At 53.6% G+C, this 27,138-nt stretch overlaps 10 protein-coding genes across 10 annotated transcripts; 6 read left to right on the top strand and 4 right to left on the bottom strand.

Moving 5' to 3' along the window:
• Positions 1-5,053: 5,053 nt before the first annotated feature.
• On the top strand, positions 5,054-6,955 carry J4E86_006539 (uncharacterized protein; the record flags this gene model as incomplete). The annotated part of the gene is made up of 1 exon (XM_051447066.1): positions 5,054-6,955. One exon carries the CDS (start codon positions 5,054-5,056, stop codon positions 6,953-6,955), a length of 1,902 nt encoding a protein of 633 aa, XP_051301551.1.
• A 906-nt stretch (positions 6,956-7,861) lies between these two features.
• Positions 7,862-9,951, top strand: J4E86_006538 (uncharacterized protein; the record flags this gene model as incomplete). Its single annotated transcript, XM_051447065.1, has 4 exons — positions 7,862-8,770; positions 8,820-9,103; positions 9,155-9,282; positions 9,335-9,951. The coding sequence occupies 4 exons, from the start codon at positions 7,862-7,864 to the stop codon at positions 9,949-9,951; spliced, it is 1,938 nt and encodes a 645-aa protein (XP_051301550.1).
• An 802-nt stretch (positions 9,952-10,753) lies between these two features.
• On the bottom strand, positions 10,754-12,683 carry J4E86_006537 (uncharacterized protein; the record flags this gene model as incomplete). Its single annotated transcript, XM_051447064.1, has 3 exons — positions 10,754-11,706; positions 11,780-12,526; positions 12,665-12,683. 3 exons carry the CDS (start codon positions 12,681-12,683, stop codon positions 10,754-10,756), a joined length of 1,719 nt encoding a protein of 572 aa, XP_051301549.1.
• Positions 12,684-15,989: 3,306 nt separating this feature from the next.
• Positions 15,990-17,006, top strand: J4E86_006536 (uncharacterized protein; the record flags this gene model as incomplete). The annotated part of the gene is made up of 2 exons (XM_051447063.1): positions 15,990-16,250; positions 16,299-17,006. 2 exons carry the CDS (start codon positions 15,990-15,992, stop codon positions 17,004-17,006), a joined length of 969 nt encoding a protein of 322 aa, XP_051301548.1.
• A 1,031-nt stretch (positions 17,007-18,037) lies between these two features.
• J4E86_006535 (uncharacterized protein) lies at positions 18,038-19,464 on the top strand (the record flags this gene model as incomplete). The annotated part of the gene is made up of 2 exons (XM_051447062.1): positions 18,038-18,265; positions 18,334-19,464. The coding sequence occupies 2 exons, from the start codon at positions 18,038-18,040 to the stop codon at positions 19,462-19,464; spliced, it is 1,359 nt and encodes a 452-aa protein (XP_051301547.1).
• Positions 19,465-19,834: 370 nt separating this feature from the next.
• Positions 19,835-20,173, bottom strand: J4E86_006534 (uncharacterized protein; the record flags this gene model as incomplete). The annotated part of the gene is made up of 2 exons (XM_051447061.1): positions 19,835-19,881; positions 19,978-20,173. 2 exons carry the CDS (start codon positions 20,171-20,173, stop codon positions 19,835-19,837), a joined length of 243 nt encoding a protein of 80 aa, XP_051301546.1.
• Positions 20,174-20,496: 323 nt separating this feature from the next.
• J4E86_006533 (uncharacterized protein) lies at positions 20,497-22,129 on the top strand (the record flags this gene model as incomplete). Its single annotated transcript, XM_051447060.1, has 3 exons — positions 20,497-20,641; positions 20,828-21,660; positions 21,710-22,129. The coding sequence occupies 3 exons, from the start codon at positions 20,497-20,499 to the stop codon at positions 22,127-22,129; spliced, it is 1,398 nt and encodes a 465-aa protein (XP_051301545.1).
• Positions 22,130-22,356: 227 nt separating this feature from the next.
• J4E86_006532 (uncharacterized protein) lies at positions 22,357-23,480 on the bottom strand (the record flags this gene model as incomplete). Its single annotated transcript, XM_051447059.1, has 3 exons — positions 22,357-22,509; positions 22,573-23,309; positions 23,372-23,480. 3 exons carry the CDS (start codon positions 23,478-23,480, stop codon positions 22,357-22,359), a joined length of 999 nt encoding a protein of 332 aa, XP_051301544.1.
• A 230-nt stretch (positions 23,481-23,710) lies between these two features.
• J4E86_006531 (uncharacterized protein) lies at positions 23,711-24,947 on the bottom strand (the record flags this gene model as incomplete). Its single annotated transcript, XM_051447058.1, has 2 exons — positions 23,711-24,688; positions 24,759-24,947. 2 exons carry the CDS (start codon positions 24,945-24,947, stop codon positions 23,711-23,713), a joined length of 1,167 nt encoding a protein of 388 aa, XP_051301543.1.
• Positions 24,948-25,787: 840 nt separating this feature from the next.
• Positions 25,788-26,233, top strand: J4E86_006530 (uncharacterized protein; the record flags this gene model as incomplete). The annotated part of the gene is made up of 4 exons (XM_051447057.1): positions 25,788-25,804; positions 25,832-25,887; positions 25,952-25,992; positions 26,084-26,233. The coding sequence occupies 4 exons, from the start codon at positions 25,788-25,790 to the stop codon at positions 26,231-26,233; spliced, it is 264 nt and encodes an 87-aa protein (XP_051301542.1).
• Positions 26,234-27,138: the final 905 nt, after the last annotated feature.

Here is a 27,138-nt window from a genome sequence, read left to right as displayed (position 1 = left end):
GGTTTGACGTATCTCGCCGAGAAGATGCGCCGCGGGTGGGATGTTGGTTTCTACCTCGTCCACGTCGTGGGCCCCTTCGCATCTGAAGAAGGCTGAACCTGTTTCTCTTAGTAAAGTTTCATTAAAGACTGTGAGTCAGACAGATGATAGCTCTGCTGCTATGTTGTGGAGTGCTGTCTTTTGTTGTTGAGGCGGCCGGGAAATGATGTGGGAAAAGCAAGGAAAGTAACAAATTGTTGGTGTCCAAGTTGACTGAAAAGACTGTGAAGAGACTCCAACATATGACGAGGCCTTATATCAACGATAGGCGGTGTTGGATAGTAAAGATATAGGAAATGAAGTCAAGCCACGAGTCAGACCTCTCATCTAAACTCGCTTGGTGAACATGGGGCCGCCCCTCCATTAGGATGACGATGGATCGTTCGGTGCAGTTGAACCCAATACTAGGGCCCTTTAATCTCATAGCCGCCTAGCAGAGAGCAAAAGTGCAGCAGCAAGCGATATTTCGACGGATATAGGCAGAGGTTGAGGTTTGGAAGTCGCTCGCCAGCCCGCTTAGGCCCCCGGTACTGCCCCACATCCCGGCGGCCCTCCAGTGGAGAGACTGCCCTTTGCGCCTGCCTCTGCGCTGTTAATGCAGCGATGCGGCTAAAAGGCGGGCAGCTATCCATGCGCGGAGGTCGGAGAGACGCGTACAACAGCGGACAACAGACGACCAGAGAAGGAAAAGGCAGCGCGGAGTGTGTGGTAGAGATGCAGCAGATGGTGTTGCAGGGAAATTGACGAATGTGATGCGTCACAGGAACCCGGCCGGCCATGTGGCAACAGGGATGTAGGATAAGGACAGGATGAACGAGCAACCAAGCGAAATGAACTGCTCACCTTCTGGCCTGTCACTCCCGCCCGCCTGTTCCTGAGCGTGTGCGGGATATTATTACGCCGTTTGCTGGTGGCGTGGTACGATGACGCTGCACTTCTTGCTGTGCGAGTCGTGCCTGGCGTGACTTGACAAGGTGATGCCAACAGCGGCTGTGCCTCTATCTCACCGTTGCAGCGTCGATATCGGCTGGGCAGGGGCTTCTTTGGGGCCTCTAGAAGGCGCCGGCTTTGTCAGAGTCCTGGGACGTTCTATGCTGCTGTTGTATATTAGCCATGCTTTGCCCACACAGCCAGACATGTCTTCTCTCATCCAACACCATTGCTGCTTTGCATTGACGACAGAACCGCCAATGGGGCGCCATTTTTCCAGGACCACACCCTCTGCAATCAATGGAGCACTTCCGACGTACCTCTCCTTGGCTGCCGTGTTCGACGTCAAGCACTATTCTATGCACACGGCTGGAGACTGGAGACAAGCCTGAAAGCGGCTTCGGGACGTCGTGGACCGTCGTCGATGGCGGAGGAGATGAAGATTGTCTCACTTGATGAAGGAGTCTGGAGCCAATGCCTTGGACTTCTGGGCGGCAGTCTGCTTCCTGTAGTCAACCGACCAGCTCAGAGACGGTGAGTACGCCGTCTTATACAGACTCCTCGGACTTCCAGCATTTAGAAGACTTTTACCTGTTGCAGTGGGCTGCAGGTCTCTCGTGGCTTGCCGCCCTGCGCTATTGGTCTGAGCTGAGTGTCGCCCAGTTCCAAAACGCGTCCGCCTGCTTCCATCTTTTCTAGCATGGTGATTGACGCCGCCCCTGTGCGTGTTGCGCATCGGCTTAGCGTTGCCGCCAGCATCATGTCGCCCATGGAGCTCTGGAGTATGGCGTTCTTGATGTGCATCTCCCAGCCAGTAGCGCCGGTCCGCCCTACGGCTAGCATCGCACGATTGCCGATCCGAGGCACGACCACGGACCAACGTCATGGTATAGCTGCGTGGCCTCTGCCAGACCACCAATTACCGGCCCATCGCCCTGGCATAAGCCTGCGTGACACGCGCCGCTGTACTTTGCGGCATCGCCATCAGCTTGGCGAAAAAGACAAGTTCTTACCTCAAGCCTCAGCAAGGATATTGTCCGTGCGCGCCTGCCCTTTTGGCAGCCACCTCCAGCTACCAGGAACATCACTTCCTCAAACCCCTTCCGAAGAACTCGATGCAACTCTCGGTGCCATCGCCAACGTGCTCCGAAGTCCTCCGCGAGTCGATGCGTGCCAGTATAGCAATACTCGGAAGCTGATCCTCGTGTTACGAACGGCTACGTGCAGCTCTCACATGGCATCTTAGACATCTGTCAGCTTCATGGAGAGCTGTTTACCCAGCTTTACCGGATCGCGTAACACGCCCTACCTCGATTTTGCCGTCCTCCCGGTCTGTCTTCCGAACGTTGTTACGCAAACCGGTTCTGCAGGGTTCCAAAAGGAATTTGCCGCACCCCCATCATGTGTGGCCTTGTGTACAAGATCTGCTCACACGAGATTTTCATCATAGCCGATATTTGGCTTCGAGTTAACACTATGTTTGTCACTCGTATATTCTTGAGCTCTGGATCATCGATAACTTCGAGACATCTTACTTCTTAAGACCCTGGTCTGTGGTCTAGCATTCCCTCCAGGCTTTGAGGTTTTCCAGCACGACCGGTCGTTTGACAGGGCGCCCCTGTCCCCTATCTCGTCCCGCCTCCTAGTGGCCGCATCCGATTTGCGCAACATACGTGAGAGCTTAGGAAGGAAGGACGGTAAGGACTGCTCACTTTAGCGCCGTATGCGGTCTACTAAAGACTTGATTTGTCGGACCTTGGAGGCTGAAAATGATGTGGTGCTTTCGCGGAAGCGGATTACAGCAACCGGAGCCAGATGACTGGACAGGCTCTTTCCTATCACGAGATCCGACAATCTGGGACCTACTCGTCAACTTGACCGCTAGATGCAAAACCTCGCCGAAGTTTTGTCCAGGTCCCACTCCATCAATCCTCTTTCAGACGCTTGCGCTTCCCTTACTCCATTTCGCTATTACAAAGTTACACGTTCATAACAGCCACTTATCGATTACCTTGTTGACCACTCGATCGCTGCGTCCGCGTCATGCGTAAAGTTCAATGCATGGTCATTCTCTCACGACTGAAGTTCATAGCTATCGAGTGGCTCATCAGCAATTTGTTCTCGAATCTACCTCATCAGAAGCGATACTCGGGATGTACTGCTCATATCTGTTATCGACTCCGTCGACCCCAACGCATGCGTGATCAAACCATAGCCATGTGAGTTGATCGCATGGCGTGCCGCTCCCTTCCCGAGGAGAAGCAAACATGGAACTTCCACATCGGGATGTTCGTCTCAGATGACTTCCAGATTACACGATTCCATCTGCATCAGATCTGTCTGCAAACCCAGGCATTCCGTTGACCATACTGTTGGGAGCGCCCCGAAGCCACTTCAGAGTCGCCTGGATCCCCATGCGAGTACGTCTCAAAACATCCAGAGGTGCGGAGATTAAAATCCTGTACGACGTTGCGCACATCGCCGCTCTTCCAGGTACACTGCGACCCTGCGCATGCAAGAATAGTACCTGGGTTCGAGATCGTACAGGCTCATGGAATTCCTAGCGCCTTCAGAATCTGCCACCGGCTTTTTACATAGGCAATGAGCAGAGATTGCGAGCCACGCCCACACAGCAGCCAGTTCCACTGTCCGCGGACGCAACCCTAGTAGCCAGACCCTTTGGATCTACCCAAACACCTACACGAGTTCAGCCGCTAGCATGAGCGACGTCAGACTGTGAGAAGACCGCACCCATATCTTCACGCTGGTGTGTTCATACAATCAAAACACATCGCCTCATTCAGTCAAGGTCAAGGCGGGCTCCAGAGAACTCGAATTAAAGGCATTTGAGCCCCGGCCTCATCACTCCATCCGGAATACTACCTACGAGCCCCTGACGGCGCATCATGCGCGCCTGTGGAGGGAATTTCGCGTCACCCGAGTGCTCCTGTACCCTGCCGGAAGTTTTGACATCAAGTGGTCAGTACGTCCGCAATCTCAGTCGCTTCAGATTGCGCGTCAACCAGTCTTGGAGAGAAGCTTTATCATGTCGCTAATTAGGCAGAGTCTAACATCAACTCTACTGCAAACAGCTATACGGTCACGCTGGCAAGCACCAAGGCCGTTGATGTTGCGGGCATCGAACAAGGCAACATCTTTGGAATCGCGACTCATGAGAACGCCTCAGTCGGATACCGCACCCACGACCCCATGCGACTACCCGAACTTCTTCTTTGCATCAAAACGTGTAGGAACATTTATTGAGAGGCGTTTGACGGCTTATGGGTACCACGTAAGACGTGAGATCGCGGTACGCGACACAGAACTCCGACTCTACGGGTCCATCGTGCCTACGTCAGTGAAAGCGCCAGTCATAGCTTGGTAAGACCAAGGGCGCGCGTGCTAGGTACTACAGTACAAGACGGGACTTCTCGTTGATATTCGTCTCTACAGCTACTGCCACAGTATTCATCGTCCTCTTCTTAGTGCGCATTCAGCGGTCGGAGTCAGCATCGACGCGTGCGTCCACGGGAGCGAGTTTTACAGTCTGTGGTGTTTGAAAATACGCCAAGGAGTAGGAGTCGCAATGACTTGCTGTTGAAGTCTGGGATCGGAAGCGAAGAACTGGTCCGTCCCAATCAACGTGTCCGTTCAACGTTTAATGCGCTCTTCACGGTACTTATAGCTATGTCGTGAGTCGATTATATCCATGTGTAGAACAGTTAATACAATAGTACGACAAGTATACGGCTGTATAAACATTGCGACGCGCACGCAATTCTCACGACACTGCAACAAATTTGAGGCGTAAATGGATTTTACAGAGCAGAAAACGGCTCCTTCTCGGGGCTGCTGGCTGCTTGCGTCATGCGGCAGTCGCGTCGTTTGGTTGGGACGGACCTGCCTTTACCCAGCAGAACGCAAGGGCCGCCCCTTAACCTCGTCTTACACGTACCTGCCAGAACATGAGGTGAAAGCTCTCGTTGTAAGTGGCGTAGCCTATCGCAAACTTTTCTTTTGTTTGTTGTTTTGGCACTTACCTACGTCACTGCTACAACCTGCCACTCGATAGACCTACATCAACATGTTCCAGCGATGCGCGCGATTCATCGGCTTTCGCAATGCCATCGCCCTTACGGCTGGCTTGGGTGTCCTGCTTCTCTGTAATAGCGTCTTGTTGCTGTGGCAATTCCGCTCGCCTTCACAACCCGCACATCGCGACAAGCTGATCCATCATGGTCCAAGCACGCAGCAAATGCACCCCATCGATGAGCTCATGGTAGACGCGCAACGCAAATTTGGAGAGCTCATCTCAGAACGAACATACGACCTAAATTCGGCAGCTGAAGCATACCGACAAAGGCGCGGTCGTAATCCACCACCTTACTTTGACGCCTGGTTTGAGTATGCGCAAAAACACGATGCGGTCATTGTCGAAGGACTGTTCGATCAGATCTACCGTGATCTAAGACCTTTTTGGGGTGTGTCTGCAAAGAGTATGCGTGGCTTTGCACAACACTATGAACATCGCATCTCAGTAAGAAACGGAACCGCCACCAGGACGGAAAACCAGGGTCCAGGCACGCCGACGGACCGTATGTTCGCGTGGTGGGACATGGTCAGGCGCATGGAAGGCTTGCTACCTGATCTCGACATCGCCGTCAACCTTATGGATGAGAGTCGAGTCATCGTACCGTGGGAGGAGATGAGCAATTACACCGAGATTGAGACCCTGACGAGGAAAATACTGCCCGGTGACGAGACCATCTCTGAGTACGGCAGCTTCCAAACCTTGGATGAGACGTTCGGAGAGCCGCCTCAGGTGAACTGGATGGGACCGGGCGAGCCATATTGGGAGTTGGCGCGGAAAGCATGTCCACCCGATTCACCTGGCCGGAACCAAGTCGCCGCCACGAACCTTGCTGGACCTCCTCCTTTTCCTCGGGGCTATCCAGAGCACTCGTATAAAGGCTACGTGCAGAACTGGGACTTGGTGAGAGATGCTTGCCAACAAAAGCATCTACAAGAGTCCCATGGAACATTCATCGAACCGGTTTCGATATCAACGACTCACGCTCTAGTGCCAATCTTCGGTGAGACGAAATTGCAGCAAAATTCGGACATTCTTATCCCTCCCGCCGCCTATCTCTCTGAGGCGTTTGCAGGCGGTGACTACTCAGGCACAAATCCCGATGGCAAGAATTGGTCAGAGAAAACAGCAAGCGCTGTATGGCGGGGTGTCGCCAGTGGAGGTCGTAACAAGGCAGAGAACTGGACGCGCTTCCATCGGCACCGCTTCGTTTCCATGTTAAATGGGACATATGTGCACAACCTTGAGATGGACTCAAAGGCAGCGGAAGGAGGCCAAACATACAGCCCGCAGTCATACACGACGTATCATCTAGAAGCGACGAGACACATGAACATGGGTACTTGGCTCGACCGGATTGCGAATGTCGGCTTCACGGACCTTTTGTGCTTCCCACAGTCTGGCAAGCGGACTTGCGACTACAACGAGCAGTGGTTCGGGACTGTAAAAAAGGTCCCCATGTCCAAACAGTTCGACTACAAGCTCCTCCCTGATATCGATGGCAATTCCTTCTCTGGGCGTTATCTCTCCTTCCTACGTTCGACGTCCGTTCCCATCAAGGCGACGATCTACTCCGAATGGCACGATGACCGACTAATACCATGGCTGCACTTTGTGCCAATGGACAACTCGTTTGTCGACATGCACGCTATCTTGGACTATTTCCTAGGCACTGGAGACGACCATGTGGCGGTGCTGTATGGTGCCCACGACAAAGCAGCGGAGAAGATCGCATTCAGCGGCCAGGAGTGGGCGAATAGGGTTTTACGCAAAGAAGATATGGATCTTTACACTCTGCGGTTATTGCTCGAATACGCCAGGCTTTGCGACGATAACCGAGAGCAGCTGGGCTTCGCTGGACACGTAACCAAAGGCAGCTCAGGAGACAAAGCATGAGAGCGCAACAAGAGACGTAAGCCTGTCGTTGCGTGAGAGTACACATGACATGTGAGCCCGACTCGTCCTTCTGCATTGACGGGCCTGCATCTGACTCGACCTGTATACGAGCCATGCATGGCGCATGTAGTACCTGGCTGGCCGCGGCGACGCGCAGGAACATCAGCACGCATATGTGCCGCCCTGTAGGTTATGCGCATGTCAGAATCTGGAGGCACAAGATCCGAATCGTGCGAGGCGTGCGTATACGAGCCTCATGTCGACGCCGTGGCACCTTTGTTGCGCGAAATCGGCGATGGCACAGATTGGTCTGGACTTTCGAGGCACTTAGGTTTTGTAATTAGAGTTTTTTCTTGGATGAGCTGACTCGAGGTGATGCTATGTGATGATGAGTGATGAGTAGGGTGGCTGCGACGATGGCAGGCTGGGGGCTCAGGCCATGTTCAGCCTCACGTCGGTGCCCCTCCTAAATTTTATACTAGCGCGATTGCTCGCATCTCTCGCGAACCATTGACGCATCGCAGCTACCCCACATCTGGCATGCAGCAAAGCCTGGCAAATATTTGTCGCGCCAGACTTTTCCCCTCTAGCAACGCTTGTCTGACGAGGCCGCTGGCGACTCTCTCCTTTCCTTTGACTCAGAGACGCAGCCGTAATCCAGTCATACTGACACAGCCTGCCCTTAAGCCCACCACCCCGCGCGCGTCCACCCTCCACACACTCTCCTCCCCGCTGCGACCGCACACACGTCCACGATATTGTATACACAACCAGCCCATCTCACACGGGCACAACAGTCTCAGAGTCGCACCTGCCTCAACACTACTGCGAGACTACTTCCAGTTCGACGCTACTTCCCTCAATCCCCTCCGAAACCTCGACGCGTCGGCGCGCCCACCAGTCAGCATGGAGGACCTCACCAACACACTCGCCACGCTCGGCCTCGACAAGGTCCCGCAACAGCCCAACACATACCCCGCCCTCAACCCCTTCGACATCTACCGGAGCCACATCACCGAGCTGCTCTCGTCCGTCTCAGGCGTCGACAAGCAAATAATATACCCCACACTAGCATGGACGGCCAAGCCAGAGCATGGAGACTTGCAATTGGCCGTGCCCGCGCTCCGCCAGAAGAAGAAGGACATGAAGGCCTTCGCACAGGAGCTGGCAGACGCCTTCCCCGAGTCGCCGCTGGTTAAGAAGCCAATTGTCACAAACACATCCATTGGTTTCTTCTTCAAGCCAGAGACGCTCACTTCGCTCGTCCTGCCCATGGTCCTCAAGTCCAAGGAGGCATATGGTTTCAACAAGAATCTCGGTCTCAAGAACCCGCTCGACCCTTCCTCCGGCGCGAAGAAGATGATTGTAGAGTTCAGTTCGCCCAACATCGCGAAGCCCTTCCACGCCGGTCATTTGCGAAGCACAATCATTGGTGGTTTCCTGGCGAACCTATACGAGGGCGCCGGCTGGGACGTCGTTCGCATGAACTACCTCGGAGACTGGGGAAAGCAATACGGTGTATTGGCTATTGGTTTCGATCTCTACGGAAACGAGGAGGAACTCGTCAAGAACCCCATTGGACACTTGTATGACATCTACGTCAGGGTCAGCAACGTACAACACGAAGAGGCGGAGAAGATGAAGGCTCTCAAGGCCGAGGCTGCGAAGCTTAAGGAAGAGGGCAAGGATGCGTCGGCGCAGGAGGCTGAGGTCAAGAAGATTGAAGCCGAGGGTATCGACGAGCAGGCTAGGAAATATTTCAAGGGCATGGTGGACGGCGAGCCTAAGGCGCTCGGCATCTGGAAGCGCTTCAGGGTGAGTGGACTGATCACAAGGAAAGTGTACCAAATACTGACCTGCGCAGGACCTGTCTATCGAGAAGTACAAGCAAACGTATGCCCGACTGAACATTCACTACGACGACTACAGCGGAGAGTCCCAAGTCAAGGACGAGAGCATGGACCTTGCTGCGAAGATCATGTGGGAGAAGAAGGTCTGCGAGGACTCAGAAGGCGCTGTCATCGTCGACCTCACAAAGCACTCCAAGAAGCTGGGCAAGGCCGTCGTGAAGAAGAAGGACGGTACATCGTTGTACCTGACCCGAGACATTGGCGCTGCGATTGAGCGTGTCGAGAAGTACCACTTTGAGTATGCCAGCCCGTTCCTACAATTTCCTACCCCTTGCTAACTGCGTCACAGCCGTATGATCTACGTCGTCGCATCACAACAAGACCTGCACTTGGCCCAACTCTTCAAGATCGAAGAGCTCATGGGCAGGAAAGACATCTCAGACAAGTGCCAACACATCAACTTCGGCATGGTCCTTGGTATGACCTCCTTCCCATCTCTTACACTCTATCAGGTCACTAACAACGACAGGTATGTCGACCCGAAAAGGCACAGCCAAGTTCCTCGACGACATCCTCCGCGACGTCGGCGACAAGATGCACGAAGTAATGAAGACAAACGAAACAAAATACGCCCAAGTCAAAGACCCGGAGCAAACCGCCGACACACTGGGTATCTCTGCCGTCATGGTCCAAGACATGAAGGGCAAGCGCATCAACAACTACACCTTCGACATGGACCGCATGTGCTCCTTCGAAGGCGACACAGGCCCATACCTACAATACGCACACGCCCGTCTCTGCTCCATATACCGCAAAGCCTGCGACGCGGACCCCAGCCTCGCTGACCTCAACCTCACATCCGCTGATCTGAGTTTGCTGAAGGAAGACAAGGCTGTTGAGCTGGTCCGCCAATTGGCGTCGTGGCCGGACACTTTCCTCAACACGCTCAAGACGCAGGAGCCCACTACGGTGCTCACTTACTTGTTTAAGATGGCACATGCGCTCAGCAGTAGTTACGATCACTTGCAGGTTGTGGGCTCAGAGAAGAACGTTATGATTGCTAGGTTGGCGTTGTATGTTGCTGCTAGGCAGGTCTTGTACAATGGTATGAGGGTGCTTGGACTCAGCCCTGTCGAGAGGATGTAGAACTTTGTATAGCAAGAAGCTGCATTTATAGCATGGATATGAGACATGAGGAATGAAAGTTTGTTTAAATCACGATGCGGGGCAAGATAGCATCGCGAAGCATAGTGATGTAGCGCAGTTCAAAGAGCATAGCGGGATCGGATGGAAGTTTGATCGATTGCTTGTTGCTACTTACAATGAACTCTCTAGCTAGTAGCTACCAACTTGTATACTATGTAACATGACAATATGTTGACAGACAGTCGGCCAATAATGTCAGACAACGAACGGACTAGTTGTCTAACTTGAACCGTCATCCGATGGTGTAAGGTTTCCTCCAAAGACTGCCGGCGGGATATGTACAGTACAATACAGTCCGTCTCAGTGCTGGAGTTGGGAGTTTGTTCATTTGAGTGGAGTTTATGTATGGTTATATGTTCATGATATGTCGTAAAGGTAAGGGGGTCGGGAGCGAGTCGTGATTGGGTGGTGTCAAATTGGAAACAACCAACGGTTCAATGACTCCGGGAAAGTGCTGGGAAACAATGCTGGAAGACGACGCTAGAACGCTGCAAACAAAATGAAACAGTGTGCCTCAGTAGAGGGTTGCTGAGTATGCTCGGTAAGGTGTCAGGCCACGGGCGGGGGAAAGCGTGGTTGATCGAATGCGCTAGCCCCCTGTCATCTCGAAGATGCGTTTGACACCGCGTCTAGACACCCGAGCAACAGCTGCAACAACTCCGACCATGAAGGCAGCACGGAAAGACAGTACAAGAAGACTTAATGCAAGAACACAGACGGCCCACCCCGTCTCGTCCGGTTGCTAGATGCCATTGGCAACAGGCGGCCCTCCCACCCGAGGGTCCCCAGGAGGCAAGCCCGGGACTTTGTGCGGGTGTGGATGCGGAGGATGCGGGTGGTGCTGGCAACCATGTGGACAAGTAGCTATCGGTTCGTCGTAATCGTCGTCGTAGTACTCGTCCTGTGGATCCAGCGACCCTTCATCGTCGCGTCGGTCGTAGCCGCCAGGCGGAGGGTTTTGGTTGTGCTGAGCGTTGTTGGCATTGTTCTGTGCCTTCTTGCTCGCTTTCTTGCCCTTGCGTCCCTTCATCCTGGCCTTCTCCAACAGCCGCCGCTTCTCTGCCAGACGTTTGCGCTCCTTCCTGTCCTTGATCTCATACTGCCGGATCAGAGCCATGGGAGGATGGCCAAATATGTCCTCGTATTCGCAGAATTCGCATATCCACGGCTGACTTGGCGGGTTGTGGAAGTTGGCGTACTCTTGCTGAATGCGACGCTTGCGGGCAGCATACTCGTACAGCTTTGAGGCGCTACGTCGTGGCTTTCGAGGCGGCGGTGCCTGTTGTGGTGGTGGAGGTCCGGTCGGACGTCGTGCAGTCCCATTAGGCAGGGGCGGTGGGGGGTATGCACCTGCTCCGTTCATGTTGGGGCTGGTCTGAGTGCCCTGGGTAGACACCATGGGCGCATCGGGGCGCACGGGGGGCCGTGAGCGGGTGGCTTGGGGGTGGGGTGAAGGAGAGGCAGCGGCATTGGGGTATGCGCCAGGCGGTTGGGGGTACTGGCCGTTTTCCTGGCCCGGCCAGACCATCTTGTTGGCCGAGTCGGAGCCGCAGGTGAAAGTGAATTGCGTCTTGCTGGCAGTATGCTTGGCGGCTTCCTGCTGCAGAAGGCTCACGTTTTCGTTGCCCGGGGGTGGCGGGGTCGCGTTTGCGTTGGCAATGGCAGTGGAGATGATGCCGCTTTGCTCCGGAGGTCCTAGAAAACAAATCGTTAGCGCACGGACTCTTTTAGTAGTAAAGACGTATCAATTCCCGAGGTGACACCGTACGTTTGCTGTTCCCTTTGGCGTTGGCGAGATTGGTCGAACTAGCCAACACTCGCCTTTCTGACCGTCCCGAGCCAGATCGGCCGAAACGCCCTCTGCCTGCGCCTGAGATGCCGGTTCCAGAACTTGTCGCATGTTGGGGTGTCGAGGGCGCCGAGCCGTAGTAACGCGCGATGCCGTCCCCGTCGTCCATGGCGCCTGCCTCGTGGACTGGTGCGACACCCATGCCAGTCAGATCCGCGGAGAGGCTCGCGTGGTGTGACCCGTTGCTACCCATGTTGGGGATTTTGCGCTTCTTCTTGTTGTTCGTGTTCTCGAATGACTCGTAGCCATCTACCGAAGACGCAGGCGAACCTGGTTTGCGATAGGCACCACTCGCACCCGCTGCCGGCTTGCCTGACGCTTGTCTGCTGTACTGATAGCTCGGAGACGATGGCAGCGGTCCGTTTCGATCGTCCTCTTCCTCCTCGCTCTCGACCTCGGAATGGGTATGGCCACAATGGCAGGCGTGGTGGTCGTTGGCCCCAGTCCTGTGAGGTCTGACGCGCTCATCGGCCGTGTATGGCGGGTAGTTGAAGAGCGGCCCTGTAGAGGGCGGGTTGTGCGGGTACACGATCGTCTCGGCCTGCTCGGGGGACAAGCGGGCGCGTAGAGAACGGGCGGGCAGAGGGCGAATGGGCCGGTCGGGGTACATGGAGGATGATGTGTCGGGCGAGGAGCGCAGCGGCGAAGAGCGGTTCCACTCGTAGCCTGCGAAAGGGAGAAGCGATGTCAGATATCTGGAGAGACCGGGGAGGAGGCTCAGACGAGGCATGTTGGTGCATCATGGTGGCAGAAGGAAATGGTGAAGAGCGTTGCAGGCTGCCCGCAACGACTTCCTTTACTTACCCGCAGTCGCCGCTGCCATGGTGGCAATCCTTCCTCAACGTCCGATCACCAAGACTGTGGGGCGGACGTGACTCCCAGCAGTCCTACTATATCCAAGTCGGTCCCTCTCGTGCTGTATTGCCTATGTTAGCAATCATCTACGCGCAGTCTGTATCGCCGGTGCACAGCCGCCTGGGGAACACAGGGTCTCTCCCAAACAACGTCGAGACGGGGTGTGGCGGTTCTGGAGCTCTACGCACCTTTTTCGAGGGGTTTGTGTGAGAGACGGTACTGGTGGCCAGTTAGCGGAGAACCCCTCTATTGCTCGGCGATGCTAACACTGACAGTATACAGCTGACAACAGCTCCAAAAGAACCAACAGCGACCAGATCCCGGGGGAAAGATTGTGTCTCGAAGGTGGTTGGAACGAGTGATAGCGTTGATGATGCGTCAATGCCGAAGACGTGGGATTGGGGTTCGCCCGCCGCCAAGCCAACACAGGCACTTGGGCTCAACTGATGTGGCCTCGGGCTCGCCAAAGCAGGGTCCGTACTAGTGTATATCGCGATGAATCGAGTGACAAGGTCGCAGAGCAGATGCGACGTGTTCAGCGACGACGACAAGAAACAACAGAGCAGTGTATAGGTGTATGCACAGCTGTCGGAGGATGGCGACGTAGGCTTGCATGCAGGCTGTCTTGCAGTGACCGTGCTGGTGGCGCTAGGGCGAGCAGGGGATTGATCATTGGGGATTGTACCTGGCCGTCCGACAAATGATAGCCATGCCTGCCCTTCTCGCCTCTTTCCTCGGAATTCTTTGCTTTCTAATCGTCTCGAGAATTATCCAAATGCCGTTGCGCTTACGTCTCAACCCCCTTGTGCTGCCCGACTCGGAACACGTCCACGGTATTGGAGTCTGCCGAGACGTCCGCCCGCACTGTCACCGCCCATGCTTCGTAGTGAGGAGCAAAGGCCACACGCACAAGACTTGGTGCACCATGTTCCATCTCTTGCAAATAGGAGTACATCCGATATCTCGTCATCTTCGGCGGCTCAACAGCTGTAATTGCGAAAGGCTCTGTATCAGTAGAGACATGACTTAACTAACATATGTACACATTCATGGATATGTAGCGACGTGATTAGTAGCAAGGATCATCTGTAATCAGGTCAACCCCGAGCGTCGTTGTACAGGTAACTTCCTCTCCGGATATGCGTGTTGCCTCGCACTCAGCCATGATATATCAGACTGCGGCGAGTAGATGCACAGGAAGGATAAGTTATTCAAAGGGATCGGGAACTAAGTCGCTCTCAGTCATATGCTTGGTATCGGATTTGTTCCGGCACCCCGTCGTACCTGCATCCGTGAGCTGACCCCGCAGGCACATGGCAAAGCCCAACACCAACCCAAGTCACGTTCACGCTCCATGACACTCCACAATGTCCATGGATCACAGTCGGGACCCTTGCCCTTGGGTTGCGCTTAGTGATTTTGGCGGAGCGTTCTGCATGGGGGCAAGTCCTATCGATTGCTTGCAGCTGGCTACGTCATCCTTGGTTTCAAAGCTAACAACTCCTAGGCCATCGGAGGGGCGGTTTGGCATGGCATAAAGGGGTTCCGGTACTTACTTCACCACCACGTCGTATGGCCAAATGGTGCTCACAGCTTCGACAGCAATTCTCCGCATGGCGAGCGACGCGTCGGTGCCATTGTGGCCTTGAAAACGCGCGCCCCTGTCCTTGGTGGCAACTTTGGAGTATGGGGTGGCCTCTTTAGCAGCTTCGATTGCGCTGTGAAAGGCATCAGGTGCGGAGGCTCCTCTCTGGCCAACGAGGAACTCAAATTGCGACGAACAACCAGACACGTACTAATTGATACCTTTGTAGGAAAAAGGAAGATCCGTGGAATGCCATCATCGGAGGCTTCTTCACTGGAGGCGCGCTGGCAGTCCGAGGCGGGGCCAAAGCCATGCGCAATAATGCTATCGGTTACACCGTCCTCCTGGCTGTCATCGAAGGTGTCGGCATCGCATTCAGTAGAATGTTGGCTGAGAACACCCGGCTCGAAGCACCACCACCACCTATCTGAAAAATAGCTGTCGCCGCGGACCAGTACAACTGACACCCATTGGATGTCACTTATTCGCGTTGCTGTCACTTGATCTTATCACTGTATTGGCGTTTACGGAAAAGGTCATGAATCGATACCCGGTAACTTTCTTCAAGTCATGATTTAGGAATTGTACTGGAATCAAGCACGGCGTTGTATCTCTGGGCAACAATGGGTCGTCTTTGCGCATGTAAGCCAGGAACATGGCTATGTTTGCCTTTTCAGGAGTGGTATACATTTTCTGATGAAACCACCGCCGCATTGACCCTCCAGCTGTAGCTTAGGTACGTCCTTCAGTCCTGGTCACTGATGCCCTTTGCAGGTTCTCAAGTCAGCTTTGCTTTGCTTCGCTGTTCACGCAAATGCTCACTGGTGACGCACGAAGACAGGCCTGTTGATGGCTAGCAAGATAAGCTGAGATAGCTAACATTCGCTCGGGACCAACCGCATCATCTTTACCAACATTGCAGCTCTACGCTACGACCAGAAGAGGAAGTGTACGAAGATGAGGTCAGTGCACACATACAATGTGAGACCGCTTTTTGCTTTTGAGCCACGTGCAGCGCTGGGTGGAAAGCTTGACACTCCAAAAGAAAGGACGTTTCTATGCAATCAGCGGTAAGTCAATAGTCCGCAGTCTGTTCTTGTCGCAGTGTCCAATCGCACATTTCGTCCTGCAACGCGCGGCAGGTCCCTGTAACCATAACGGCCGGTAACAAAAAGTGTCCGCTTTGTAGCCTGTATTGTAATTGGTGGTTGTACTGTTGGGTCGTACTGGCGAACCGGGCCTCAGTACCATGGTCGCACTGATGCGTACAATTTCCTAGGCGAGAAGGTCATCACACCGGTACTTATATCGTCGCTCCATCCGCAGCCTTGCGAGCTGGTGTTGTGGCGCTTCGTCCTCTTTCACTCGTTCTTCCCACTCCAGCGCAATCGCGCGTTCCTCTCGCTCACCGCGACTGCCCTGGTGGTCAGCTTCCCTCACCTCCCTCGTCCCTGCCTACAACACTCGGGACCCCGCTTACGTTCCACTCTTTTGCTTGACGCATCCTCTCACTAGCTTGCCTGGGTACCTGATACTCACCTTCTCGTTTCCAAGGTTGATACCGCCTTTTCCTTGCCTTGGCGACCCTCAACCACAGGGTATAGTTTCGACTGCCGCATTACAATCTTTCCCTTTCCCTACTCACCCCCACGGATTACCGAGGCGAATACGCCTTCAACTTCGCCCAAGATGATACTCGGCTATGACGGGCCTTGCTACCACATATCAGAGGCATGCCCAAAAGAGTATGCTTACTGGGGCTATCAACCTTCCTTGGCCACCAACATCGCCTTCGCTGCGCTGTTCGGTATCTCGACTATCGCCTACCTTTTGCAGGGCATCATGGGAAAGAGATGGCTTGGCTTCACTGTCGCAATGGGAACGGGTTGCGCGATTGAAGTCGTCGGTTACATTGGGCGCATCCTAGCACATGCAGATCAGTTCGCTGAGGTACGTCTGTGGATTATATTCCTCGATCCCAGAACTGACACACCGCAGAACCCTTTCCTCATCCAGATCATTTGCCTGACCATCGCACCTGCCTTCCTCGCTGCGGGCATCTACCTCTGCCTCTCGCGCATCGTCACCACTGTCGGCCCACAACACTCACGAATCAAGCCCCTCTCATACCCCAAGATCTTCATCCCCTGCGACTTCATCTCACTTGTGCTTCAGGCCGCTGGCGGAGGTATGGCTAGCGTCGCGACACACAACGGCGAGGACCCGGAGAAGGGCAACCACATCATGGTCGCCGGTCTAGCCTTCCAAGTCGCAACCATGCTCCTCTTCATTCTGCTGGCCCTTGACTTTGCATGGCGCACATACCAAGGAAGAACATCTCTAGGCCAGATATCTCCGGATCAACAGCCAGCTATCATCCGCCGTTCATGGCCATTCAAAGCTTTCCTTGTGGCTTTGTCGCTGTCTACCCTCTGCATCTTCACAAGGTGCGTTTTTCGCGTTGCGGAATTGAGTGAGGGCTGGGAGGGCCACATTGCCAACACCCAAAAGTACTTCATCGGATTGGAGGGCAGTGTGATCATTGCGGCAGTCCTGCTCTTGAACTTGTGCCATCCGACTCACTGCTTCAAGGATGTAGATGACGTACGAGGAGTGCAGTTGCAACGTCTCCCTGACGGAAGCACTACGGAGTTTCCAGGACTTAACCAGCTCAGCGGTATGCAGCAAGCACAGAAGTGGATGTGAGGTCTCTGCGGAGGTACCATTCGACCTCCTCGGATGGTGTTATGAGCAAGGCCTAGTGCCAAGTGGGCTCTGATTCCCTTCTTGTACGATATATTTAACCCCATGAATCTGTAATTGATTTCACTTTCGGATCAACACGATCAAGCTCGCACAATTTATATTATCGCCATGTGAAGGGAAGCAGTGCCACACGACATTCGTTCATGCACTCATACGAGCAAAGACTTCGGCGTTCTGAGTTGGCCTTTAGCTTCGTGTAGGTCTTCAGAGATCTGTGTGTATATGCGGTGAGGAAATGGCAGATATGCACGATAGCTTCTACATACGTTTTGCCCTAGGTTTCATCAAAGCGTGTTCCTATATGCCTGACTATAGAGATCACCTACTGGTATTCCAAGGTCCCAGGAGAAAACACAACTACTCCTGACTGCTCTAGTTTTAATTTGCCATCTATGAAGATGCTCTCGCGCACGTAAATCTGTAGTACAGTGTGTGGGTCTTTGGCTGTTGCGCGCAGTATGCATATGCGTTGAGGTATCCAGGTTTTCAAAAATACCAGATGGCTTACAACCTACGTCGCTCCTAGGATTTCACAAGTTGAACGAAGATTTCGGTTCTGGTGGCTTCATCGACTCGTTTGCGCTCCGTTTGACGTACGTACGGGCACCTGTGGACCTTCAGAGAACCCAGCCTCTCTCACTCTTGCGACTATCGGAGGGCCTGGTCCACCTCGTCACACTGCGCTCGGGCTCTACTACCTGCCTACCTTTACCTTGGGGAATACCACGCGAGCGGTCGGCCGCTAGCAGAAGGCTCCCAGCACTTCCCTATATAATATCTCCACCTGTCTGCTCCAACACTCCTCCACACTCTCCACTCTGCAAACATTTGGGTCACCTGGTAACTGACAACAGTACTTTCCTTGCATAACCAGTCCCCTTGCTTGTCGCCTCCAGCCTTCGGCACTCTTCCATTGCTGTGAGCATTGTCATCATAAGCCTTTGGTAACCGACAACACCCCACCACTCAACATGAACCAAGCAGAAGATGTCGAAGTTGTCCTCGGTCATGAGCGTCGCTACAAGTTCCACTCGGGTACTTTGGCGCGTAACTCAACCCTCCTCGCCGACTTATTGACCGAGTGTAACGCCGTCAAGTTGAACACTCGCGCCAGGAACGCAGGTATCAAGACGCGCTGGATGATCGAACTCAAGGACCTGCCTTCCGAGCAACATCCTGCCGGTCGTCTTGATCTCGTGGTATGAAACTCTAACCCCTGTTCTATCCTCAAGTTACCGATAACAGTCACTAACAACAATGTCTTCAGGAACTCACACCAACTGCCGAGCGAGCCGACGGTCGCAGCGGCCTAATCGTCAACGAAAATGGACGTATCCCCCAAGCCGTTAAGACCTTCCAGCACTATGAAAGCATCTTTTATGCCTTCTACAACAAAGAGCTCAAGATTGCTGACACCGACATGTCCGCCGCCCTTCATGATTGCTACCAGCTTCTCAAGATCGCCGACTACCTAGGCTGCACCATACTTATCTCCAAGCCCATCGAGATCGCCCTCCTGAAACATGGCCAGGATCTCTTCCGCGCCATCCAGAAGAAGCCGCACGCCTGGATCGAGATGTCGTATCGAATCCGCAGCGAACTCATCTTCCGCGAATGTATCGTTCATCTAGTCGGCAACTGGAGGGTCTTGAAGGCTTCACGCAGCACCCTGGATTACCTGCGCGAAGTCCCTGGTCTGCGCGGCTTGCTCGAGAAGTACCACCGCGCAATGCTCGGCCAGTGCAAGGCCGTCGAGTTAGCTGTCATGTCCCTCTACCCCGGCACCATGCGCCTCCCCGTCGAAGACCTCCCCATCAAGCGCGAAGCCTACGCCAAAGACATCCTCGTCTGGATAGCACTCACCTTCTTCCGCCACTGGATCGGCCAGCGCCTCATCATGGACAAAGGCCGCCACGCTTCCGACTGCGGTTTCGAACTCTACAAGGCGATCGGCACAGCAGGAGATTCCTACATGGACAAGTCCGTCATCAACCAGTTCCACACCAAATTTCCCATGACGAAGAAAGCCATGAACGTCCTGGAGAACCATCTGCTCGAGATCAAGGAGTGTATGAAGACCGTCGTCGACCAGCACAAGATCCTCAAGTCAACCTGCCAGTTGGATATTCATCGCTTCCCCGTTGAGTATCTGACTTGCACTGAGTTCGACAAGGGCGATTACCCGTGGGACAAGGACAGCGAGGGCCCTAGGGTGCTTCCGGCGAAGAGGGCGTACAAGCCTGGCGGCAATGACATTGCTCGCAAGAACTTGGATACCGCGAGAATGCATCAGGAGAGGAGTATGAGTATGGAGGGTGAGGAGGAGGAAGATTCGGTCGAGTTTGAGAGTGATGATGATGAGGAGGATACCAGGGGTAAGCGGGCTAAGATTGATTAAGTTTTGGATCAAGGTATCCGCCAGGCGGTACTTTTGGGTTGGTTTTGAGCTTCATAGGATGCCGTGAGGACCTCTTGGGCGTTGTGTGATTTTTCAAAAGTGAGGGTTAGGTAGGTATGTTGGCGTCAAACGGATCTATGGCTGGACGGAAATGCGGTATTGGGTTGCTTGTAGTCGGCAAAAGGGTCTATGAGAGCATGGAAATTTCTTGATAATGGCTCGACTACCTCCACGGTTAGACAAAAAATGATGATTCTTGATTGTATTCTTATGGTGCAATGAAGTGAAAGGGAATATTCTGACTTGATATCTCCTTGAATCCGAGTGAAAGCTTCATTCCCGTTATCTCCTCCATCTCCCCTGATATCCTCTACTCGTCATCGAAGCCCGTCGGTCTCGGCCGTTGTCCCTTTGGTACTATAACAAATCAGTAAACCGTCTTCTTTCTCCATGTTTCCCTCTCCTCGGTCCAACAATTGTCTGAGCAACCATGATTCGCCATCCGCCACGTACCTGGGTATGTCATAGGGATCTTGGGGATCTGCTCCTCGCCCATATATCTCCGGATCGGGGGAACGGTAACGACCATTATGGGACCAGCGCATCCGACCATGATGGAGTAGAAGTATGCCGGCTTGTTGATAGAGGCCCATTTCATGTAGCGTATCGGCTGCTGGAAGAAGCGCGGGGAGGGGGGAATGCCGGACATGGTCGCTGTATTGCTGCTGGTATGTGAGCGCGCGTTTCGGAGTCGCAAGGCAAGTATGCGCGTACGTAGACTATCCCTTGTCGTGCGTCGGTAGATCCGGTAATCAGCAGGCTCAATGCCTCAGTCTGGTGTCGCAATCGCAAGTTGTCGGCGCGGGTCTGGTGTTCGTGAGGTCGCAGCCCGTAGCTCACTCACCTCCGCACTCCAATCGGCGTGCAGCGATTTTCCGGGACCGATGGGCTTGGCAAAAGCATACGTATCTCCGTTACAGCTCTCCACACGCCGGCGCATCTCGACAAGTCCACTCTTCGATCAACCACAAGATGAGGTGGTTAGTTTCTTTTACCGTCGCCTTCGTTTGGTCGGTGGTGGTGCAGGCCAAGAGTTTCACTGGCAACCGCTTGCTGGTTGTGTTGGAGGAGCAGGTCGAGAGGGAGAAGTACAGCGTGTTCCTGGAAGACTTGACGTGTAAGTTATGAGTTAGTTTAATCTTGTCCGGAGATGTCGTAGTGTCTTCAATTCGCGCAAGTTGCGATGCAAATACGAGGCATTGGCAAAGCTCCGTAGCCATCGAACTTGCAACTTGGCCTTGCGCAGCAGATGACGCTGAATCGAATCCGCTGATAGTGAGCCAATGCTGACACGACTGTATAGCCCGGGGATATACCACATCTGTCGAATCACCAAAAGAGAGCAAGCTCTCATTACTGAAGCACGGCGAACGAGCATACGACCATGTCCTCCTCCTCCCCGGCAAGTCGAAAGGCCTCGGCCCTGCTCTCACAGCGAACAATCTCCTCGAGTTCATGAAGAAGGATGGAAACATTCTGGTTGCCCTCTCGAGCGAATACGCTATCCCTACCGCCGTCCAGGCCATGCTTCTCGAAGTCGATATCAACATCCCAGCGGACAAGGGCGCATTGGTCGTCGACCACTTCAACTACGATGCGTCATCGGCAAAGGAAGAGCACGACGTACTGCTCCTGCCGTTCCCCAAGTCGCTCAGGCCAGATGTCAAGAACTACTTCGCTGGCGAGGGATACATTGCCGTGCCACGCGCTGTCGGCCAGGCTCTTGGAAACGAATCGCCTCTTACCTCGCCTATCCTCCGCGCTCCCAGCACCGCCTACAGCTACAACCCCAAGGACGAAGCTGACGGTGTTGAGGACCCCTTCGCGGTTGGTGAGCAGCTGAACGTCGTCTCTGCGATGCAGGCGAACAACGCGGCGCGTCTGGCAGTTGTCGGCTCAGCCGAGATGCTCCAGAACAAGTGGTTCGCTGAGAAGGCCAAGCTAGGCGACAAGGCTATCACGACTGGCAACCGCGAGTTCGCGCAGAAGCTTTCTGAGTGGACCTTCAAGGAGACGGGTGTGCTGAAAATTGGCAAGCTCCTCCACTACCAGGACGAGGGTGCCAGCAAGAAGTTGAACACCAGCACTGCCATTCCTGAGAACAACCCTGGCATCTACCGTATCAAGACCGACGTCGTAAGTTTATGTTGAATCGCGTTTACGACCAAGGTGCTAACAGACACAGCACTTCCAAGTCGAGATCTCCGAATACACGAACGATCACCTCGCTCCCTTCGTCCCCTCGCCCAAGGATAACATCCAGCTTGAGTTCAGCATGCTCTCGCCCTTCCAACGCCTGAACCTCTCTCCCATCGCACAGACCGCGAACGCAACCATCTTCGGCGTCGCGTTCAGAACACCCGATCAACACGGCATTTTCAACTTCCGCGTCAACTACCGCCGCCCATTTGTCACCAACATCGACGAGAAGAGGCAGGTCACCGTCAGGCACTTTGCGCACGACGAGTACCCGAGGAGTTTTGAGATCAGCGGTGCGTGGGTCTGGATTGGCGGTATCTGGGTCACCGTTTTGGGCTGGTTGGCATTTGTGGCCGTTTGGCTGTACAGTGCGCCCAGCGAGAAGAGCACAAAGAAGACGCAGTAGATGGACTACAAGCTTTTGGATGGGAATTTGGACCGGTTATGTGTGTGTAAACAAAATACTCCGTCGGCGATGCGCGGTATGTATATTATGGATAAAGGGCAAGAATGACCCAAAATTTCGTTGCGAATGCAATACCAAAGAATACCACAGTCTGCTTCCAGTTCCCTTTTCTCGTTCTCCCTAGTATCCTCGGAAGCTTTGACTGTCTGTTCCACCCCGCCCTTTCCTCAAAGCTTACTCTGTTCCTCCAAGACCCGCGGATGCGCTACCTTGCCAGGCTTCAACTTACTCCAATCCTTCTCATACCCCTCTTCCACGTCCGGATACGGTCCCAAAGGCGTGATACTAAGAGGGTTGATATCACCATGACTCTTCGTATACTGTGCGCGCAATCAAGGTCAGCCATCACAGCACCCTGCATGAACCCGAGCAATTCCACTTACATTCTCCTTGATATGCTTGAAATCCGTACTCTCCTTGAACCCCTCGACATTGTGATACAGGTTCTTCAGCCAATTGTTCAAAACAGGGTAGTCATGCCGTATCGAACCCAGATTCGTCTTGAAATGCTGCGAGTATACCGTGTCGAAACGGACGATCGTCGGGTACGCCAGGAGATCCAACTCAGTCAGTCTGTCGCCCAGGATATACGGACCGTCATTCTTGTGCACAAGTTCTTCCAGTCGATTCAGCGCAGCAAAGAGCGGAACAACACCCTTCTCGTAGCCTTCTTGAGTCGGCGCGAAGCCCGCCTTGTACACCCCCGCGCAAATCAGCGACTGCAACCACGAACTAATCTCATCAATCCTCTGCCTCAATTCCTCCGGATAGAAATTAATGCCCACAAGCTTTCCCTCGCTCTCCAACACAGAATCAAAAGCTCTTGGTAACCACTTCAACATCTCAGCACTCTCATTATTCACTATGCGACCGCCTTTCTTGTCCCAGAGAAGGGGCACGCTGTATTTCCCCTTGTAGGCCGGGTCGTCGCGGAAGTAGATCTGGTGCATGAATTGGCTGTTGAAGAGGTGGTCAGGTGTTGCGTTGGGGTAGCTGGCGTCGAAGCGCCAGCCGGGTTCGCCCTTTGGGTAGGGTCGGACGATGGAGACGGGGAGGTAGGGTTGAAGGCGGTTGAGATGACGGACTAGGTTTGGGCGGTGGGCGAAGGGGCAGAAGAGACCTGTGTGATACGTTGGTGTGAGTGTTGCTTTGGTATGGTGTTATGGTTCTGTGTGGGCTTACCGATGTAGAGGTGGTATCTGGCTTTCTCGGGTGGGAATTCACCTCCTTCTTGGATGACGCCGTGCCAGCCATCGTCGGTGCCGTACTTGTGGATTTCTTTGGTTGACATTTCGTGTTGATGGGATGGATGGATGAGATGGAAGATAGGAGAAGTCAAGAGAAAGTGGTTCTATTAGAAGAGTCTGTAGCTATCTGTTCATGTATCGTTCGTTATGCTGACTGCTGTGTACAGTGAAGCTGAAGCTCAGCCAGGATGCTCATAGTGGGGTATCTGAACGCCTCCTCGTCAGCTTATGCAGGGACTGCGGAACTGATTCCGAAATCGAGCTACTTCGGAACTCAAGTGCAGCACTTCAACTCTTCGCAAGTTACACCACAAGGCACTCCGCACGTCTCGGTACTCGTTCGTGCTGTTTGCGTTGAACTTGTGACGCCTTCGGCTGTTTCTCTGCCTCCAGCTTCAACCTCATGGATCCTGTCCGAAGCGGATGCCAGCTCAGGTTGAAGTGTTGCCGAGTGAATGCCGTACGCATGCAGACATTCAGAGAAAATCTTGGCTTTGCTCATGAAGCTCGCGATATCAGGGTCGCTGACCACAATATGTGCTGATGCGACAGCTTTCTTCTGATCCAGACGCCAGACATGCAGTTCGTGCACACTAAGCACACCAGGAATGGCCTCCAGATCGTGTTTGACGTCCTCGATTTTGACGCCCAGGGGTGCAGACTGAAGCAGAATCTTTCCGCTACGCTTCGTGAGGGGAATTGCAGTGAGAAGTATCATGATGGCGATCCACATACTAACTGCTGGGTCGGCATAATAACGATTAGGCGACTTGACGAACCATATGATAACGGCGGAGATGATCACACCGATGTTGTTGATCGCGTCGCCGATGACGTGGATGAGAACCCCGAGTATACCCAGATCCATGCCGTGCTTCTTTGGTTTGGCGGATATGTGCAGGTGATTGGCATGTATGGGTGTAAGTGACATGCTCTCTTCGTCGCCGTTGCTACCAGGGCCATGGTCGTGGTCATGTTCGTGTAGGAATAAAGCACTGATAATGTTGAGAGCTAGGCCGACACAGCCCACGATCAGGACTAGCTTGGGGTTCTCGACGCGCTCGATGCGGATGAAGCGTTCGATGGATTGTAGGGTGATGCTGACGCCTAGGGCGAGAAGGAAAGAGCCGTTGAAGAAGGCGCCGAGGAGTGAGGCCCGCGCCCAACCGAAGGAGAGATCTGGAGGTGAGGTCTTGCGCTCTGTCACCTGCACAGCTACCAAGGCCACTATGAAGCCGATGAGGTCGTTGAGCTAGACAGAACGTCAGTGACTTGGAGCAAGGAAGGTACGATGCAGGTATGTGGGAGATTGCGGGACGCACATAGTGGAAGGCATCAGCCACCAGAGCAAGTGATGATGTATAGAAGCCTACGGAGATTTCGGCCGCGAAGAAGCAGAAAGATATGGCTATCACGGCTCTGAGGCGGGTCTTTCGACTAACTTGGAAGCGGCCATGCTTTTGCCCATGCGCATGATGGCCTGGCTCGTGGTGGTTGTGGCTGTGGGCCATGGTGTAGAGGAAATGTTGATTTTAGGTGATAAGAAAGGGTTGAAGAAGAGCTCATGGTATTGAGGGAGAATAGAAAGTAGCAAACGAGGATGCAGACCGAGTACCTGCCTGGCTTTATGGACGTTTGTACCATGTTCAGGAAAAAGGTGTGAAACACAGGGACCTAGTGACGGTGCGAAATTCGAATCAAGAAATGACAACGGTTAGATACCTAGTTGAACTTCGAAGACATACTACCTGTACTATCAGAATCCTCCAAGTTCATGTAGTACTTGTACGTACGGGTTAGTCACAGACTACTAGATTGCGACTGCCTGCAGATTGCGATAGCCATGTAGTTACTGACGGTAAGGACGGGAGCCATCGCGTAGGTGTGGTTCTCGATCTGTCATCGCGATATGTTATCATGTAGTTCTGCCAAACGGTATGTCATTACCCAGCTCCCGAGGTCGCGTCCAGGGATAAAACGTGAAGCGTGTGGAAAGCTGCCGCGCGTCACAATGTGTAGCCCAGTAATTTGCTACCGCGCGATGGAAGTGTTAAGTATCCGACAGATGCTCTTGGGGACGTGACTCGCCACAATTTCAGAGCGGCAGTAGATTGTGCCTAAGTGGTAGCGTGAAAGATAGATTCACATGATAGCGCGGAGGACCTAACCTGATGTCGCTTAACGCCGGAAGTGCCAACACCGCCTTTCAACCAAACGGCCTGGACCCTCCCCGCCGTCGCAAATAATCTCGCAGAACCACCAGCCTTCACACAAATAAATCCTCGGACTTTGATCGCTCTCGACATATATCTCCACTCACACTCAGCGACTGACTATCAGCAAACTACAAGATGGGTAACGGAGCAAAGTAAGCCACTTTACATATATCCAGCAGCCCTGGAACGCTCGCTAACATTCTTCGAAGAGCGCAGCAGAAACGCGACAGGAAGGGTTAGCATCCCACCATAGGAGCCGCCTGTGAGACAGACACTAACTTCGTACTCGATATCTACAGGCGATGCCGGTCCCAAGGAAGCAAAGAGCCAACTGAAAGCCGTACGTAACCCCGCTCCCTCGCGCGATCCTGCAACGTCGCGGTCCCGCATCCATATCACAGTTACAAGTCGCACTGCTAACACAATGCCAGAACGCCGCCGCCCAGACCATCAAGTGCAAAACCTGCTTCCAAACGTTCCAGGGCACCACGAGCCGCAAGATGCTTACCGATCACGCAACCAACAAGCACAGCAAGGAGTTCGACGTCTGCTTCAACGCCGACGAGGGTGTTGTGAAATAAGCGGTCACACTTCCGAGCGAGTACATGAAGACAACCGACGAGACGACAAAGTTTGCTATTTACACGAGCATGAGATACCACGGGCGGGGAGTGAGGAGTTGAAAGGGGACGGCCATGTATGGCGATTTGACGAGGCATGATACACAGGCGTAGGGATCGATATATCACGAATCAGACTATTGGCTACCAAACGCCTTCTTTCTCATACTACTACAGAAGGGCGGCCCTCTCTTTGATTGACTGATGGTGGTGATTTAGTGTTGAGGAACCTAAGACTGATGTCGTTCCAGGGGCACAGATATAGGTTGTTGGACCAGCGTAAGCGGAAGACGACGCGTGTAACAAGTACCCGGCCGGGATACTGAGTATCTATAGCAGACACGTGCTGTTGGCCGATTCGACAAGGACTTGGGAAATGGATGGACGCGTTGCCACTCACTCCTGTGGAACCACCTGTCGATGCATTCCAAAAGACAGATTTCCCCTGATTCGAGCAAGTCAACTTGAAGATGGCACCTAAGCGTAGCCTATGGTGCGACTCCATTCTGGTATTGCAACACTTCACTTCAACATCGTTATCCCCGTGTTCGTGTATGCTAAGCGCGCATATCTCGCGTCTTACTTGATTAGGTGATCCGCACAGTAGAGTCAAACTTGCAGTCCTGGTGTGCAGCGCGCATACCTATACAAGAAAACCCCGTCCCGAAAACAGACAAACCGAGGTGCAACGTACAACAGTAATGAGTACAGTGTTCCTACATTGCCAATCACCATCATCCCTAGTTCCCGTCCCAGGCCTGGTCAAGTCTAGCCCGCGGTGCAAACCCCACTTCCACCCCACCAACGTACTTCATCACCACGCAGGGTTTTGATTTCGCCACAACAGATGACTTTTTGATCTTTCC

The sequence above is a fragment of the Alternaria arbusti genome (genome assembly GCF_024043155.1).
Source record: "Alternaria arbusti strain BMP 1465 chromosome Unknown scaffold_8, whole genome shotgun sequence".
NCBI classification, from domain to species: Eukaryota; Fungi; Ascomycota; class Dothideomycetes; order Pleosporales; family Pleosporaceae; genus Alternaria; species Alternaria arbusti.
This window is presented reverse-complemented; position numbering and strand designations above follow the sequence as displayed.